The sequence below is a fragment of the Alosa alosa genome, chromosome 9 (genome assembly GCF_017589495.1).
Source record: "Alosa alosa isolate M-15738 ecotype Scorff River chromosome 9, AALO_Geno_1.1, whole genome shotgun sequence".
NCBI lineage: Eukaryota > Metazoa > Chordata > Actinopteri > Clupeiformes > Clupeidae > Alosa > Alosa alosa.
The window spans coordinates 9,102,340-9,122,660 of record NC_063197.1 but is presented as its reverse complement, the minus strand read 5'-3'; the positions used below and the strand labels follow the sequence as shown (position 1 = coordinate 9,122,660).

At 42.6% G+C, this 20,321-nt stretch overlaps 1 protein-coding gene across 1 annotated transcript in view; it reads right to left on the bottom strand.

Moving 5' to 3' along the window:
* Positions 1-6,503: 6,503 nt before the first annotated feature.
* The window catches only part of dsg2.1 (desmoglein 2, tandem duplicate 1), a 28,039-nt gene continuing 14,221 nt past the window's right edge, over positions 6,504-20,321 (bottom strand). Inside the window, exons 14-15 of the mRNA XM_048251969.1 lie at positions 12,077-12,382; positions 6,504-8,507 (exon numbers count right to left, since the gene is read on the bottom strand). Of these exons, the coding sequence (XP_048107926.1) occupies positions 7,302-8,507; positions 12,077-12,382 (1,512 nt within the window). The 3' untranslated portion in view covers positions 6,504-7,301. The remainder of the gene's footprint in view (positions 8,508-12,076; positions 12,383-20,321) is intronic.

Here is a 20,321-nt window from a genome sequence, read left to right as displayed (position 1 = left end):
GGCTGTAAGAGAGGGCCAGAGACTCGGAGTATATCAGTAACCATAAATAGCTTAGTGCTGTGAACAACAGCAGTCTACCTTAGTTGAATATTCCATTACATTTAATCTATAGGCTATTGCAATTTAATACCATTGTTAGCTGTGTTTATATTGCCGTCATGCCATATCAGTGTAAAATGTAACTCAAATTAAATAATACTGATAAAAAGACTTTTGCATTCCCAAAAGTATTAGCAGGTAGTCCCAAAAGTATATTTAATTAAAAATGTGTGAACTCTGAATTTTATGAAGTGCTGAAGTGGTCTGAAATGACCAGCATTCTAACTTTCACTCACCTGAACTTGTGAACATTGTATGAACATTTGAACCAATAAAAAGAATTATCCCAGAAAGTCCCAGAAAAATGACTTGAATATAAGTTAGTTAGTTATTAACAATTCATTGATAAACTTTTCAAATACTTTGAGCACTGATGCAGTCAGCATAGGCCTCTTACATTGTTTGCAGATAGGCCTACACTTCATTCCGTTTTTGATGGCAAACGCGAAACAGCGCCAAAACAACCACCAGTGGACAAAAAGAGTATTACATGTGTACTCGCCATAGAGAATGAATGGGGGAAATTGCGGAGGTTATAGTTTGACGATGTCGTACTCCCGTGCGGGCCGGTTGCTATATACCACGGACATGTTTTGGGGGGCCACCCAAAATGAGGTGGCGGGCCGTATCCGGGCCTTAGAGTTTTTATTTCACAATTTACCAGACTTTGACCTAACAAAATTCTGACTATGATTGAGCGTAATAAACTGCATTTCGAATGGCAAATCCATATTTTCAGATATTTTGGTGAAAGTAACTTAAAAGTAATGCAATAGTAGTGTAATGCCTTACAATTCAGAGACAGTAATATTATAATGTAACAAATTACTTTGAAATGACAGTAATAAGTAATGCTTAATACATTTCGATTTTGCAGTAACTTGCCCAACACTATTTATTTCTTTGCATTGTGCAGGCTACATTCACAAATACATTAGCCTACATAAACAGAATATAGGAACAGGAAAATGTCTCAGATCCATTGACCATTGTTTGTTGCAGAGGAGGCTTCTATAAGACTACAGGTGAAGCAGTGCTTCACCAAAAAAAAAGTAACAAACAAAACACAAAAAAAAAAAATATATAGCTGCAAGCAGCAATGAGGGGGCCAAGCAGATAGGCCGGAGTAACCATAGCAACGAAATGCTGTTAGCTCAATGCTGCGATCAGACGGACGGCCATAAGCTGTCAAAGCAAGTTTCACGTCTAGCACGTCAAAAGTTACAAGGCAAAATGCATTTTTGCTAATTGCAGTGACCCTAGCGGTCAAAGGTCACAAAATTTCTTCGGCATTCACCTGATGGGGTCATGAGTCCATGTACCAAGTTTGGTTTTGATACATGCAACGATTGCTGAGATATGAGCTCACTTCCTGTTTAGGCTTCGCCACAAATTTTGATTGGATGTGACGGGCGAACGCTTCTATCAATTGTTACAGAAATAAATGAAGTGACAAGGCATGGTCTGAAGATGGTCTGTGCCAATTTTGGTGAAGATCAGATGAAAATGTGACCTGTGCGAAATTGTTGGTGTTTTTGATCAAATCAAATATGGCGGCCGAATAAATTATATTGATGTGACAAGTTGCCCTCAGTTGACCTAAGGACCTTTCACAGTATACCAGACACCACTAGTACAATTTAATTCTAAGCGCAGCAGCAGCTACAGGCCAAAAGGCATGTTTGTGAATTACAGCGCCCCCTAGAGGAAGCAAATTTTGATTGGCTTTTACGGGCGAACGGTAATACTTCCGAAGACAAAAAGTGATAACTTTTGTGAGGCTTGGTCTGAAGATGATCTGTGTCAAATTTGGTGGGAATCAGAGTATGTGACCCCTGATACATTTTAAGTGTTTTTGATGAAATCCAAAATGGCGGAAAATCCATCATGGCAGAAAATGACATCATAGGGTGCGTTGAACTCGGCTTGGTCCAAGGATTCCAACAATACCTGACTTTTGAAGGATTCCAACAATACCTGACTTTTTTCAACTTTGGCCTGTTGGTGGCGCTAGAGGGTTCGAGTTGCCGACATGAAACTTGGTGACATGAATCATGGGACCGTCCCCAATCAGTGTGCCAAATTTCCCAACTTTTTACCATACGGTTCTATGGGCTGCCATAGACTCCCATTGCATATAATAATAATAATAGGAAAACGTAGAAACACAATGAGGTCCTCGCAGCTTCGCTGCTTGGCCCCCAATAATCCCAATTTTACTCCTTTGAAACCGAAATACAGTCACTAACACGAGCTGTTTTCCTGCTAGCAGTCTCAGTCAGCTAACGCAACTTACAGGATTCTTTAGTTTTTTTAAATGGGGACCTATGAGTGAATGCAGAGGGGAGACCAAGAGACTTCCTGTGAAATTAACACAGTTCGTGAGTGCTACGGTAAGGATAAACTTGTTCCATGTAGGCTAACGTTATGCATTAGAAAGTGCAGCTTCTCAACGTAGCCGTCCTGTAAGTTCACTGATGTGTTATGATAACATTAGCCTATGTTATGGATGTGTTATAACGTCTTGGCTTCTAGATTGAGGCTACATTTATACGGTGACAATGAAAAGAGAAGACGCAGAAGTAGCGTCTCGTCTTAATTTTTTTATTCGCGTTTAGACGAGCATTCTCAGGGGGAAATCTTTGTTTATATGAAGACGCAAGAGTATGTGATATTCGATTGGATATGCATTCCAGACCGCTGGGTGGTGGTGTGATAGAACCCCGGTACGTCACGCGCAGACATTCTAATTTAACAGTTTAACCAGAGAGATAATCAAGGATCTTTGGTTTAGCCGTTTAGACGGAGACGCAACCCGGGTCGTCTTCAAAACTCTACACTTTGGAAGGAGTCTTCAGATTTTTGCGTCTTCAAGCCCCGATGCCGGGGTCGCCGTGTAAACTAACGGCACTTAATGATAAAATATTTTGTCGTCTTCCTTCGAAATCATTCTCGTATAAACGGCCCCTAATTCTAGAATAGCGTATTAATAATGGGATGGCGCATCCTCCTATTTGGGTTGCCAAATTAGCAAAGGACAACTGTCCGCAGCTGTCAGTTGTAGGCATAAACGAGGAACCTACGAGAGGCAGGCAAATTTCCAAAATTAAAACAAGAAACAAATTAAGTGGACATCGGAGGAGCTTCTTGAGATGGCGACATCTTCGTCAAACGAGAATATCAAGTCTGACGCAGAGCTGGCCATATCTCCACAACAGGTAGCCTAGGCTAAACTTCATCTGCATCGCTAACTTCAGCTAAATATGTTACGTTGGTTAGGTATTTTTTGTTTTCACTGTTTCCGTAATGTGTAGCTGGGTCATGGTTGGAGAAACGTTAAAGCAGCTGCAGGTCAACTAACGTTAGCTAAGTTTTCATCTGGCAACCCAGAAGAGGCTCGTCTGGTAGTCTTGAGAACGTTCACCAATGTTTTTATTTTGGCCTACAGAACGTTCGGTAACAATCCTACAAATCGCACCTTTAATACACTGCAAAAACTGCTTATCTAATACAGTCTAACCAAGTGTTATTCATCTTATATCAAGATCAGATCAATGCTCTTTTTTGGGGGCATGACCATAGACCATAGTCTTTGCAAGCAATATGTCTAACACAAATATGCAAACTTATAATAATAATAATACATAAACCTTCTTTACTGCCTTGTCCAGTCTGAGGCCTACTACACCCCATTTGTGGCCTGTACTTGGAGATTGTGGTCTTGATTTCTCAACAAATTACTCTGAGCTCTCTGACTGATCAAACAACATAGCTTTTGTTTATGCCATTGCAGACAGTTCAATGTCATCATGTGTCTCATACATTCAACCGGTGTTGGCAGGTGTGTTAGGCGGATTGTTCGCTTCCGGGTAACTTTTATTCTGTGCTTTATGCAAATGTCCTGCAGCACACCCTTATTCAACATGACTCCTAACCTTAGTTGAACGATTACAGAAGCTAGGTTTAGCTGTGACAATATCCTGGGTAATATCCTAACAGTTAATGCTATTTTCCCCAGTAAAATCCGCATTTGAAAGCCTGGTCACCAGTTGCCAGTTTGTATGGCTAGTTACTTTGTCTATTAGACTCTGCATAATGAAAAAACTTCGAATGTTTCTTCTTTGGTGGCATAGCTGATCTACAAAGCACCAAATGGGGCAAAATGTGCATGCTGAAGGGCAAAGGGAATATTACAAATCTTTCACACTGGTCTTTTTGGGTTATGTATTGGTAGACATCCCTGATAACTTATACCGACACACCCCTGTTTCAGCCAATCAAATGACAGTGTTTCTTTTACTGTCGTCCTGGCCGTCGGAATAGCACAAAGGACTTCGCTAAAATATTGGTGGGGACATTTTTGTCATCTCAAAATATTGATTAGGACTAGTCCCTAGCGTCCCACCCTAAACTACGCCCATGACTGTACTTGCACGAAAGGCTCTCAATGTGGCTTTTTTCCGGTGTGGCGTTAACTGTGTTGTAAAGGCATCTATGGTTATTCTGCTCCTTACATCTTCACTCCGACACTGAATGTGTTGTTTGTCCAATAATATCAATTTTAACACTTGCATAAATCCTTCTTTATCGTAATGTGTTAATTCACTAGATGCAACAGCCAACCGATTCCATGTAGACACTAATTACATTAACAATAGCGGCAGGTTCAAATACACCTGGCTCCACCGGAAAAAAAGTGGCCGCATTGTGAGCCTTTCGTGCAGGTAGCCTATTGTTGATGGGACCATCAATGTTGTTACATCATACTTCACTTCTCTTTCACATGGACATGGTTGAAATGGTAACAACAAAAACACACAACTTGGTAAAACAGGTTTTGCTCTTTCCAGATAATATTTGGCTTGAATAGGAACAACCCCCATGGCCACACACACACACACACAAACATACACACACAGCCTTGTACAGACTAGCGTGTTGGCATTTCTGAAGAAAACAACACAAAACCTGAGAAAGCCCTATGTTGCCTTTTGAGGTTTAAAGAGACAAACGCTGTCTTATCAGTGGCTCATCATCTTTGTCATGAGCATGCTTTAGTAACTTCCATTGTTGGCAACCATTCTAAAAGAATAAATATATTTCTTAGCAGAAGGAGGATTATGATGGTGGGCAGCCGTGGCCCACTGGTTAGCACTCTGCACTTGTAACCGGAGGGTTGCCGGTTCGAGCCCCAACCAGTGGGCCACAGCTGAAGTGCCCTTGAGCAAGGCACCTAACCCCTCACTGCTCCCTGAGCGCCACTGTGGTTGCAGGCAGCTCACTGCGCCGGGATTAGTGTGTGCTTCACCTCACTGTGTGCTGTATTTCACTAATTCACAGATTGGGTTAAATGCAGAGACCAAATTTCCCTCACGGGATCAAAAGAGTATATATACTATACTATCTACAAATAAATTGTTACTGTGCCTTTATTTTATGAAATCTTGTCAGGAATATGTCCTAACCATTTTAGAAAAGCAATAAGCCACATTTGGATACATTAAAACAATTGGAACTCCCTCCCGAACACATCAAGCAGTCAAGCACCTTACCATCCTTCAAACAGGCCCTCAAAACTCACCTCCTTGAACTTGCTTTTTCCTGGTGACAGACTTCCCCAGTTTTCCCCTCCTTTTCATTAGCCACCTTTGTCTGTTATGTAACCTTAAAAAATATGAATCTTTGAGTGTCAACAAAAGCGCTATAAAAAATAAATGTATTATTATTATTATTATTATTATTATTATTATTAATAAACATACACAATGAAACTGAATCTATTTTCACAACCTTTCGTGTTTCACAACATCGGTTTGCCTGAAGAAAGAATGAGATCTAGCTGGCCACAGTGTCAAATAAGATGAAAATGCCTTCCAGTAATTAATAAAAGATTACAGGCTCTGCCTTTGCATTTGATGAAAATACATTTTAAGTCAATCTTATTTTAAAATACTTTTCATTAGTAATCTTCAATCATTAAGTGCACATTGGAAAAATGTTTCACTATGCGCATTCCGGACAATGCAACATAAAAAATGAATGTGGCAGCTCTTTCAAAGGCATGAAGGGGTCATATAGGTTCATCATGAATGGTGTCATGCGTCATCTGGTTCTGAGGAAAAGCCTCAAAGGCAAACTCCCTTCTCTATAAACCACACCTTCATAACACTTACAAAGGCAAACATAGGCTGCTTTAGTTGGTTAATGTTTTAACAACAACCTAAATCGTTAAAAAACGATTTGTTTTGATGTAGCAAAGTTGCCCCCAAAGGCTTTCTTAGATGTGTTTCAGTTGTAATACTTGATCTTACTCATAACTGCACAATAGACCATAGGTTGTTGTTATTTTCCCTTTAAATATGAAAATGAAACCAACAAATTCCAACAAACACAGAACAAAATTGGACACTGAACAAAAAAACATTTTATTTCAATCCACTGGATGACATGTGACTACATAAGTAATTTTAAATTCCAGGACCAAGAAAACTGGCATCAGATGAAAACAATACCTTTGAAGACAAAATTACATTTTACATTGAAATACTTAATAGTGCATAACAAAAAACGAATGGAAAAAAAGATTGCGGTGACAGTGGAATTAAGTCGGAACCAAAGTAAACTTAGAATACCCATATATATGTATGTATTCTATGTATTCTATATATATGGCAAACCATAAACCAACAAAAGCCCTTAATTGAACATACACAAAAATCTTGACCTTTGCAAACACATTCCTGCAAACTCCCATGGTGCACCCAAACAAGGCGAGAAGGAAGTTTACAGGTAAAACAGGCCTGTAAGAAAAACTTAGTCTGAGCAGGTGGCTGTGTACAGGTATGTGTGTGTGTGTGTGTGTTTGTTTGATTGTGTGTGGATAGATGAGTCACTACACTTCTACAGCCCTCTGGGCCTAAACAGACCGAAACAGTAGGCGTAAGGTCTCACGATACATTTGTCCCATTTATAAACTCATCTATATTCTATAATAATAAGGGATGTGGCTATGCAATGCAATGTTTTGTTAATTTCATTGCCATTTAAAAAAATTGTTTTGCCACAAAGGTGCATTTTACATTCATATAAAATTACTTTGTATAAAAATGTATGTTATACACTGATATTGCATCAAAAATTGGCTTACTGAATTTCAAAAATTCAATTGTTGCCAGAGATTTTTATGAAAAATCTTTCGCAGCTTATAGCTGTGGTTTTCTGCTACTCTGATCAGTGACCACTTTCCTCTCCTGAACGATCACTTTGCGCGAAGGCTGCAGTGAAGATGCTCCGTGTGAACCTGCAGTCTCGTTCACTGACGTTGTGCTTGTGGTCACTACATTGCGCAAGCCCTTGCTGACCCCTGACCCTTGACCTGATTGTTCAACGAATATTACCTCAGAGCCCCCCATGCTCCCTCTAGGGAGAGTTGATCCTCCTTGGAGGATTTGCGCTCTCTGTAAAATCTGCCCTCCCTGTAAGATCTGCCCCCCTTGTTGCCCCCCCGCTGCCCCATCCAGCAGCACCATTTGGGAGCCGGAGAGACTGGATGTTTGCAGGAGGCCAGAGGTCAGTGCAGTGCCCCCTGCTCCTCCGCTTCGCTCCAGCAGCACCAGGTTCTCTCCTCGTCCCAGGTCAGTCTGCACATTGCCCGAGCCCTGGAAGATCACACCCTGACCACCCTGAACATGGCCTCCCTGCTGAAGCACGAAACCCTGACCACCCTGAACGTGCCCACCCTGCTGTAACACCAAACCCTGACCACCCTGAACGTGCCCACCCTGCTGTAACACCAATCCCTGACCCCCCTGGGCCATCACCAGCCCCTGGGCTCCCTGCACCAGGCCTCCCCCCTGCAGCAGCACCCCCTCTGTGGCTGTCTGACTCCCGTTGACCAGGATCATTCCCTGACCCAGACCCACTTGGGGCCTCTCAGCCAGCAGCACTGTGCTCTGGACCTGCTGCGGCTCCACCATGTAGTACAGGGGCTGCTGCTGCTGCACCAGCACAGTCTGGGTCGGCACGGCAACGGTCTCGCGTAGGTGCATGCTGGGAAGTGGGGCAGGAAGCTGCTGCTGCACGCTGGTGACGGTCCTCTCCACCCGGGTGGACGATGCCATGTCGTTCCTAACCTCCATGTTGACAGAGCCAAAGTCAACCTCTGATGAGATGGCGGCAGACTGCGGTGGAGGAGCGGAGATGGCTGTCACAGTCTTGGCCTTGGAGCCTCCGCAGACAGAGGCCAGGGTGTTGAATTTTGGCCCCAGGTCATTGAGGAAGGCGAGGTCGTTGTCGGATTCGAGGAGGCTGCAGCAGCCCACGGAGCCAGCAGGAGATCCCTGCCCCTCATAGTCGTACACCAACAGATTGTCCTTCTGAGCGCCACCCAGTGCCACACATTCTGATTTCTGCAATATAAACAAGTAAGCAGACATTCATTTATTAACAACATCAGTAGCAAGTGAAGTACACAAAGTTCCTCATTAGAGATGTTGAATAGTCTGTATGATTGGATATAGTCCAGCAGCATCTTGCACAAAATAAAGTATTAAAATAAAAGAATTTTGGTATGAAAGCAAGCCACCATAGCCTAGAAATCTACACGCATCCTAGTGGCAGCAAATGTATTTGCAGCCAGGGTAGTCTAAGGGCCTGTCCACACGGAGACGCTTTTTAGGTTAAACGCAGAGGTTTTGCTTCGTCTTGGCCGAGCGTCCAAACAAATCCTGTAAACGCACTGCCCGAAACCGCATTTTTCTGAAACCTGGTCCCAGAGTGGAAAAATCTGAAACCGTGAGTCCGCTTTGAATTAGTTTAGACAGCTTAAAACCGCGACATCCTGCTTGCGTATCGATGATGTCATCGCCACACATCAGCTGCCCTGGACTTGCACTTATAGTATTGCCTAACAATACTAGTTTTCATACATTACCTACGATTACACTCCGTAAGATAAAGATCACTGGTGCTGCGCAGCGCCGATAGCTTATGACTTGGTGGACTGAACACTGTTTTTCCCGGTGTTTTTTTTATGCATTCTAGCTACTGTCAGTGACGCGAGAGAACTTAAGTTATTAGGAAAGTGCGGTGTAAGTTTAGGCTACATTAATTTGTTCGTAGTGCCAGTGTCATTCATTTATTTTACATGTCTTACAACATATATACATGCATTCACAGTCGAGTAAAAGACGCTTAGGACTCACGTTAAGCCGGTGGTAGCACACTGAATGCAAATGCGCGATTTGATGCAGGCAAACGTATTGACTGTTACTAACGAAGGTTTTATAGCAATATTATAAATGTGGCGACAGAATAGCCTAGAACTTGGGTAAGCCTTGCGTTTAGTAGCCTAAAAGCGGTGATAGCCAAAGCTAATGTGAATCACAGACTATCCTACAACCAAAGAAAGTAAAGGTGATTAAGAGGCCTACCTGCGCCAAATAAAGGACGCACCCTTCACAAACCGTAAACAAACTGTACCCTTCTGCACCCTTCACAAACCGTGAAATAAAGTTTATTAGTTTTACAGTTGACAGTTCACCATCAGTCTACACAAACAATTCTGGTTTCCTTGCACTAGCCATTTCGGGCATTATCGGACAGCTATTTTCCTATTCAAGTGAATGGGGAGGCATACAGGAAGGGGCGGGATATGTGTAGACTAGTGCCATATTGGCGTTACAAACTAACCCCGTTCATTTCTGTGGAGGATTATTTGTGCTGTGTCTCCTCAGTAGAACGTTTCTGTTAGCAGTCACAGTTTAGCAATTGAGATGGGCAGGCATAGGCAAACCAGGATGCCTAAAGAAAACAGGCTGTGCTTGTGTCTTCACTAGCTTCACCTCTTCACTAGCTGTCCAAATTACACAGAAATTTGCTCCAACTTCTAGAATTCAAGCTATATATCCATAGGATGTCTACTAGCTACACATTATGCAACTGGGCCAAACAGAGTGATCACACAGTGGCACTCGTATGAATGTACACACATTAATTCACATACTGCAACACTCTACATCCACACACACACACACACACATGCGCACACACACACACACTACACTGAGTAGCAACTAACAATGTTTAGAGGTGATTTTATATACAAAAATATATTTTTTCCATTGTTCCTGTGAATGCTTTGGAATTGCAACATATCATTTCTTATGTCAATAAAGCATATTGAATTGAAGTGGAAAAGAGAAGCAAAGAAGTAGAGAACGAGAGAGAAAGGAAGAGAGAGAGAGAGATGGCATATCCAATAATCCAGCAAAGACAGTTGCAGTATTTGTGCTGGCAGAAACCAGTGGCAACAAGCCTTTGAAGCTTTTCCCTGATGACTCAAATATTGGAATGGATTAATATATGCAAATATTCCATGGGTGCATAATAAACAAAGGTGTGTCTGTAGCCAAAACTAATGTGAATCACGGACTATCCTACAACCAAAGAAAGTAAAGGTGATTAAGAGGCCTACCCGCGCCAAATAAAGGACGGGACTGCACCCTTCACAAACCGTAAAATAAAGTTTATTAGTTTTACAGTTGACAGTTCACCATCAGTCTGCACAAACAATTGTGGTTTCCTTGCACTAGCCATTTCGTCATAGCCTATTGTGTCTGTTTGTAAAGCACAAACGTTGGTCAATTTCTGAAAAGAAACAGTGCCACCTATAGGCCTGGGGTATGAAGTAACGTGTTAAGTCGTGTTGAGATGGATCCGTTTGGACGCAAATATTCTTGATACGGTTCCAGGGAAGACGGAGGAAAAAAAGATCGGTTTGGTACGTGTGGACTAGGCCTAAAATACAACTCATGGAGTTGTATCTTATAGTGCTCTGACTTTAGACGGCATTGTTGGTGGTCTTATCTACGGCTAAACGCCTAAGCGATAGTGGCAGCAAATGCAATTTGCAGCCAGGGTAGTCTAACATCTCTCATTTTGCTTGCGAGCTGGAAAAATTACTGTAAACTTCGATCAGGCCAATCACATTGTGTATAGAGTCGGTGGGCGGGCTTAACATAATGATGGCAGAGTTGCGACGGTTTCGCATGAATTCCCTGCTACTTGAAAACAAAGAAGATGGATGCTCCTACTGTGTGATCTTCTAAATGTGTAAGCGATATTCACACCGTATCCATGAATCCAGCCTGTATGCAATTTTTCTCAGGTGACATGAGGGTTGTATTAAAACCCAACCTTTCGCCTCCCTGGAGTAGGAGCGGCTGAATGTGCTCTGTCAGGTCAGAGCACTGCGCTTGTACAGTATGTGGACAAAACAGCGGAGTTAAGGAAAACAAAACAGCCGTTTTGTTTCATCAAAGTCACATCTGGGTAGACCACTCACTAAGCAGCGGCTATCACAATAAATTGTGGTGGCTATTAGCCTGGCCTATACCACCAAGGGGTTACAACCCCCAGCTGTTTTACGAGCTCATTCCACCCGAGGAATGTCGACTTTGTGGGCTTTATTTCAGGGCTTCCCCATAAAGTCACAATATCCCATAGTGAGATACCAAAAGAATGCTTGAAAGAGAACTTAAGGTTACGCATGAGTAAGGTATCTCACCAGACCACCCTCCTTGCCGGTAACAAGAAGAGGTTGGTTAGCTAGACTGAAGTAATGATGTTGCGCCATGGATAATAAAGAAGAAGGAAGTACCTCCCCCGCTTTGCATATGTCAGTCGTCCTACCGTAATGAAATATGGTTTCTAGGGAATCCGCAAAGGGCCGTTTAACCACATATCAAACTTGTTTTAATAATATGCCCAGACAACACTTCTCAGAACCATTGCCAAGCAACATGGTGCAACAAGTTCCCAGCTTAGAACAGAGAGAATAGACTGACAAAAAAACAATGGACAGAGACATACAGAAAAGAATGCGAGACAGGCGATTGCACTGTAGACAAGAATGCAAGACAGGCGATTAAAAAACAAGACACCACAGGAATAAGAGAAGATGTGGCCGGGTGCCCACCTGGGTGTAGTAGTCCGCCAAGAAGGCATCAGGGAGTGCCAGCTGGTCGTAGGCACCACCTCCCTCTCGGTACTCTGACATGAAGCCGCTTGCCTGGCCTCCTCCAGCCATGCGGCTCATCGTCTGGTCCATGTAGTTCATCTCCATGTTAGACTCGTGGAAGCCGCCGCCCATGGTGGACCTGGAGTTAAAGAGGGCAGCCGTGACACCACCGAGAGCAGGGCCGGCTGTGGCTACGCCCCCTTTGCTGACCGCCTGCATCATGCCGCCCCCATCCACCGCCGGAACTGCCATGAGGGGAACCTCCTGAGAGAGGAGCGAGGGACAGAATGAGAGAAAAGAACAAAAGACAAAAAAAAAAAATTGACCATGGGTAAATGACATTATGTTAAGACATTCAAGGACAAAGTACAGGCAAAGTCCTTTAAGGCAAGTTCCCCCACTCGGCGCCCATCTTGGTAACGCACTTTGGGCAGTTATCGGGCAGCTATTTTCCTATTCAAGTGAATGGGGAGGCATACAGGAAGGGGCGGGATATGTGTAGACTAGTGCCATATTGGCGTTACAAACTAACCCCGTTCATTTCTGTGGAGGATTATTTGTGCTGTGTCTCCTCATTAGAACGTTTCTGTTAGCAGTCACAGTTTAGCAATTGAGATGGGCAGGCATAGGTAAACCTGGATGCCTAAAGAAAACAGGCTGTGCTTGTGTCTTCACTAGCTTCACCTCTTCACTAGCTGTCCAAATTACACAGAAATTTGCTCCAACTTCTAGTATTCAAGCTATATATCCATAGGATGTCTACTAGCTACACATTATGCAACTGGGCCAAACAGAGTGATCACACAGTGGCACTCGTATGAATGTGCACACATTAATTCACATACTGCAACACTCTACATCCACACACACACACACACACACATGCACACACACACACACACACACACACACACACACACTACACTGAGTAGCAACTAACAATGTTTAGAGGTGATTTTATATACAAAAATATATTTTTTCCATTGTTCCTGTGAATGCTTTGGAATTGCAACATATCATTTCTTATGTCAATAAAGCATATTGAATTGAAGTGGAAAAGAGAAGCAAAGAAGTAGAGAACGAGAGAGAAAGGAAGAGAGAGAGAGAGATGGCATATCCAATAATCCAGCAAAGACAGTTGCAGTATTTGTGCTGGCAGAAACCAGTGGCAACAAGCCTTTGAAGCTTTTCCCTGATGACTCAAATATTGGAATGGATTAATATATGCAAATATTACATGGGTGCATAATAAACAAAGGTGTGTCTGTGATGAGACACAAACCAAATCATAGGTTGAAACACGTGTATGAAACGTATTAAATATGCAAACACAGATCCGGCATAAACACTGACACCCTCCCAGGGTCGGACTGGGAACAAAATTCGGCCCTGGCAATTTTCTCCTGGACCGGCCCACTACTGGACCGACGACCCCACACACACACACACACACACACAACAAGCCCACCGATACCAAAATCCCCCTGATTCCCCCCCATAAATAACAAACACACAGTATCATGCTGTAGCAACACTTCATAAACTGAAACCAAACATTTAGATTTGGACCTATAGGTTATTATATAATCAGTATCATAATTTCTGTCAACTATGACAATCTCCATGCATGTTCAGTAGCCTAAATGTTTCCTTTAGTCAAGCAGTGACATGTGGTTTAATCAGTGTTGGGCAAGTTACTTCAAAATTTTAATATATTATGTACTTATTACTGTCATTTCAAAGTAATTCATTACATTATAATATTACTGTCTCTGAATTGTAAGGCATTACACTACTATTGTATTACTTTTAAGTTACTTTTACCAAAATATCTGGAAATATGGATTTGGAATTCTAAATGCAGTTTATTATGCTCAATGCAGCTCATTGCACTTCTAATGGAGGGTGATGTGGTACAACATAATGACATGATGAGCTAGGCTTAAGGCTACAGTAGAATGCAATAGGTGCAGTGATGGGGCAGGGGGGCGCGATCGTAACACACACTGAACCTGTCATGAAGAGGCCAAAATGATTGACCTGTCATCCCCCAATCCAAATGGATGCAACTGCATTTATAGGCTAAACCTAGGTCTACATGACGGGCCGCAAATAGGCTAAATAACTTAAAAAAAAAAAAATCCCGGAGGTCACCGGCCCACATGTGGACCGGCCCTGTACAGATTAGGCTACCAGTCCGAGCCTGCACCCCCCCTAAAAAAAAAATCTCCCGTTTTTGGAAAGCTAAATGTTGACAGGTATGGTCGCCAGCCGATTTTATCGGGGCTTCAGTCCGGGGTAAATTGAGCTCAGCCCAGCCAGCCAAAACATTTTTATTTAACTTTTTTATTTCGTTGTGCATTCTATCCCTCGTAGCCTGTTAGAACCGGGCGGGGCTGGGCTGGGGGTGGGTGGAGAGCGGCAGAGGGTCGCTTCGCGGTCTGGTCCGAGATCAGTGGATCTGTGCTCTCAACTACTGCTATCAACTCACTGGGTGGTTCAGCGTCATAGATTGCAGTCATGGGCGTAGATTTAGGGTGGGACGCTAAGGACTAGTCCTAATCAAAATTTTAAGATGACAAAATTGTCCCCACCAATATTTTAGCGAACTTATTTGTACTGCTGATCATTCCGACAGCCAGCACGACAATACAAGAAACGTCAGGGTTATCTGACACGCAGGCTACACGCATGGAGAATGCCAATGCACAGGCTACTTTGCAGTGGCAGTCAAGCGAGCAGTTGTGTCAACGACAACGGTAAGTTACCAGGGCTGTCTGCCAATACATACCCCATAAAAGGCCAAAGTAAAACATTTTGATATTGAATTTGACCGACAGAGCTTTCAATTCGGCAGCCGTGGCCTAGGCTATACTGGTTAGCGCTTCGGACTTGTAACCGGAGGGTTGCCGGTTCAAACCCCGATCAGTAGGCGCGGCTGAAGTGCCCTTGAGCAAGGCACCTAATCCCTCACTGCTCCCTGAGCGCCGCTGTTGTTGCAGGCAGCTTACTGTGCCGTGATTAGTGGGTACCTCACTGTGTGTTCACTGTGTGCTGAGTGTGTTTCACTAATTCACAGATTGGGATAAATGCAGAGACCAAATTTCCCTCACGGGATCAAAAGAGTATTTATACTTATACTTATACTTCAGACCAGAGCTGATGCTTAAGCAAAGGCCGTCACTGAAAAGCTGTGAATGTCGTTGAACACAGCTGTTCTCACATTAGCTGATTGCGATAAACATTAACCATTGTTGCCTAATTACCAATTATTCATCAAGTAGTAACTTTTTTAGTGTTTTTCACATAGTATTTTGCAGTATTTTTAAAATACAAAAATACACACCAATAAAGTATTTTGATACAAAATACAGAGCCATTTCCTTCAACCCAATAAAATAAAAATTACAAAATACTATTTTGTATTTGAAATACATATTACATGTTTCAGAAATCTTGACATGTCTAAGTTTTGGGTTGCAATATACAGGTAGTGGGCTCTCTGTTAATTTTAATGAGTAGGCCTAAGCCTAAAGTTACAGCATTTCTATCACAATTGACCAGACTTTGACCTTTGGTCTGCTTTTAACAAAATTCTGGCTATGATTGTTCCTTGTATTGCATCATGAGCCATCACTGTGCCTATTGCATTCTAGCTCAGTCATTATGTTCTACCACATCACCCTCCATTAGAAGTGCAATGAGCTGCATTGAGCATAATAAACTGCATTTAGAATTCCAAATTCATATTTCTAGATATTTTGGTGAAAGTAACTCAAAAGTAATACAATAGTAGTGTAATGCCTTACAATTCAGATACATATTATAATGTAACAAATTATTTTGAAATGACAGTAATGAGTAATACATAATACGATTTTGAAGTAACTTGCCCAACACTGATGACAACCATCACTTTCTATGTATGTCTGTGTTTGTGTGTGTGTGTGTGTGTGTGTGTGTGTGGAGGGTCAATCAAATTCTATGATTGCCACTGATGTGAATGATCTCACAAATCACACAAACCAAATTAAGTTTTAAAAAAATCGCAAAAGTATCGAAATTGAGATTCTTCACTTAGTATTGGTATTGAAACACTAATGTTGGTATTGTGAAAACAGGAGTTGGGGATGTGTCCCCACCAAAGCTGAGACCAAACCTACGCCCTTGGTTTCAGTACATAAGGAGACGTGACATGGCCAGCAAAAAAAAATTTGAAACTGTTTGGCTTTTTCAAACGAAAGGCAAAGGGTAAGAATTCATGTTTGCATACTGAAATATAGCCTAACTGAAATATAGCCTAAGCTTAGACCTGTCCGACCAACTCTTAGTGTTGGTGTTGTTTGTTTACCTATCCTATCGCTAGCTGGCTAGCAAGCTATCATTAGTAACATGGAGGTATTATATATAACTGGAGAGAGTGACTAAGTCCCGCCCTCCATACAAATGAATGGTGTAGGCTAGGCTAGTAAATCCGGCCAATTCATAGTCAACGCCATCTTGAACACTGGGGTTCGGATCAGAGAAAGTCTAATAAGGGGAGAACTGCCACTCTCGAAAACTTCCGTTTTCTGAACTGGTTGCAGTTCCTTTCTGTGGTTCCACACATGAGGGCGCGTCCACGGGTGCAGAATGCATGGAGGTCTATGGAGCTGTACCCCTCAAAATCCACTTTTCTCGGGATATATTTTTTTCAAGTAATTTGAGTATTGTATTGAAAGGGGAGGCAAGAAAATACAATTGGTTGAGTATTATATTTTTAAAGTCACTTAATTGTTCTAAAAGCCTTTAAAATGTGTCAATGACATCATTCATTAGCACAATGCTAGCGTGTTATGTGCAACAACGACCCAACCTGTAAGAAATCAAAAGGACATAAGTACTTGCTCATTAAACTTTTTGACCTATAACCCATGTTGAAGTTATACAAACTACAATCAAATCTGAGATTTGTGAACGACAATCAGGTGAAAGAGACAAATTTAGCCGTCTAGCTCCATTGACTCCCATTCATTCTGCACTCATGGCGATCGCCCCCAGTGAAACTCTTGTGGAACTGCATCCAAAATTCGGTACAATGGGACTTAATACGGAGTGGCAAGGCTCTCCGTAGACGGGCTCTGGTTCGGATCCAGCGCCAGTCGGCTCTGAGCATGCGCCAAGTTACAAAGCTGGAAATGACGATGGACCAACGCCGATTTTATTGATATTCTGTAAAAGAGAGTCGTCCTCCAGTAAGAGGGTGGCGATAATGCACATAAAGTCCTTGCCTCATAACAAGAAGAAAAAGTTGCTCGGGAACGCGCATGGAGTCCGAGTGAAGTCGCCCTGAAGCGCAACTTAATTTCATTGGATAACAGCGGCTCTAACTAAGAGCGGTCTGCCTGCTGTCCTGCTACAAATATGCATTCAACATGACGGAAATATCCGTGAGTCGAACTATAAATAAACTATTCGGTTAGTGCCAAGTGTAGCACATTTTTACAGTCTATGATTGGTTTGTTTTTTATTTTATTTTTTGTTTGCCATCTCATAGCGGGTGCTCTAAATGTATTCTAGCGTTGGCCCATGACCAAATCAAGCCAATAATAGCCAGTAGCCACAATAATGACTGGAGCCAGAGCCCTCAATAGCCACCCTGTTTTGAAAATAATATTGAAGATATTCAATATTATTAAAATAGTATTGAAGATAACGCCAGAACGGTCAGCCTGGCGGACAATTACGTCCCCAACTCATCTAAAATGTGGTGTCTTTACTTTGAGTTGTACACCGCAGATGGTGAAGACAAGTAACCGTTAAAGAGAATGTTGTCTCTTGGACTCAGCAAAAAAAGCGATCCACGACATCAATCTTCAGCCACCTGTGGAGTTACCATCCAAATGAGGCAGCGATGTCAGAGGCACAGTAGACGGCCAGAGCATCGCCAGCGTCCAACATCGTATGATGGCAAACTTTCCGTAAATCCTAAATTATGTCCGGCGTCTGCTATTTACTTAGGCGGCGCAATTAAGCACAGGTATTTATTTGAGGTAGGCTTATTCGAGGCAGACCTTTTCACGTTATTGTGAGACATCTTTTGTTTGGAGCCGCATACCAGGCTATTAAACGCAGACGATTTTCGGTTTTGGTATGAGATTTAATTTACTTTTTGACTTTTATTATATAGTTAAATGTTGAGACTGATGGGCATTTAGATCTAGAGGGTATTGATCAGGGAGGATGATCACTGTTTCGTGTAGTTGAAAAAGTGTTGGAATTTCCAGCTGTTTATTGCGAGACAAGGCAATTTCCTTCATTCATTGAATGTGCGCTGTGCTCTAATGGAAACCTTATTGCATAGCGAAGTAGCCTAAATTAAGTTTTTTTTTTTAATTATGCATGGTTTACTTTTTTATTAAATTCGTAGGCTGGAATGCCTCGCGCCAATAATTGTGTTTAAATGTAGTAGCCTAGTGCTTCAGCCTCTGGCGAGCTCCAAAGAGGGCGGCTATAGGTTGAGAGCAACGTGTTGGAGACCCATGGTGTAACGAGACAAGGTCTTTATGCCGCTGTTGTGTAATTTATTGTCTTTAATCATGTTTAGGCTATGTTTGTTCGGGACAAACAACAACGAAACAAGATCAATACAATTTTCTTTATTTGTCATATGATGGATAAACAACCACAATATGCACGTCTTCTCATAGGCTCCTCAAGAAATACGCACTGAATAACGTTTGGCTGTAGCCGCCGGATAGGTACCCGCCCACCAACATGTACGTGCAAAAGAGCTCGTGCCCAACACAGATTTTCGTGCATGGAGCTGGTTCCAAATTAGAGTGCGGATCGGGCCACAAATTTCTGTCCGAACCCGGCCCGCGTCCAACAGAGTTGGGTCCGAACCCGACCCGAACCGGACAGGCATTTTCATTTTTATGTCCGAACCCGACCTGAGCCCGACGCAGATGATGCCTCATTTATTCCCATGCTAGTGATTAAACGTTCACGTTAGCCCATTAAACAGAACACACATAGCCTAGAAATCTAGACGCGCCCCTAGCGGCAGCGAATTACATTTGCTGCCAGGGCTAGTCTAGCAACTCTCCGTTGGCTTGTGAGCTCCAGAAATCGAAACTTAATCAGGCCAATGAAATGCGTGTATAGAGTCGGTTAGGTGGGCTTAACATAATGATTGATGGCAGAGTTGCAACGGTTTGGCTTGAATTCCCTGCTACTTGAAAACAAATAAGATGGATGTTGCTGCTGGCGAACAGTGTGACACGAGTTAAGCTTTTATTAAGTTGGCAAACTTTTGAACTAGCCAACTAGCTCCGCTGGTGGGAAATGCATGGGACTCATAGCGCTGCCGCTGTCCTATTGCGTGCAGAGGGAATTTGAAAGACAACTGATTATCCCGCCTCTCGGACTGAGCACTGCGAACGGTGAGTGTCCAGACCCTATATTTTAATGTGGGTCTGGCTCGTTAGGCTAGAACACACAACAAATTGTCTACAGAATCAGATGAGCATGCACGCACGCAGGTCACACACAGCGCACATTAACACAAGAGGCCCAAGCAAGCATAGCCTATTGAAATATGATCCATATGCAGCATCGACGTTAATTGGGGCAACTCGAGCAAATCCTCATCCAGTTGAACGAGACGACCTTATAGCCTACCGGTAGCCTATGTCTTTACCACAGTATGCAACATAAATAATCTTAAAATCTCCTGATAGGCTAACAACTTTTTTTTTTTACGTCACCCAAGACTGTGCTTATAATGCGAAATGTGCATAAACATTTGTTTATGTAGTCGTGACAACGCGTGTGCATTTAGTCACGATAAACAAATCTTGCACGCTGTTAGGTCTTTTTTACATTTTACTTTATTCTCAACAAACAAACGTTTGCATCATGTAAAGCAGACCTGTTGGATACCCAACATAATAAGGAATTTTAAATGTAAAGCTTCCAATGCATATAAGCCCCCATGTGTCGAACCCGAACCCGAACCGACTATAATTTCTAAATATTTGTCGAACCCGACCCGACCCGTCGGGTGCCGTCGGGACCCGTCGGGCTCGGGTCGGGTAGCCACACTCTATTCCAAATGCTCCATGCAGCGCCATATTTGAAAATGGCGTATGCTAACATGCCGAAGCTAATCTGCACGCTCTTGACCCCCTGATTAGTAAACACTAAGCAGTCAAAATTAACT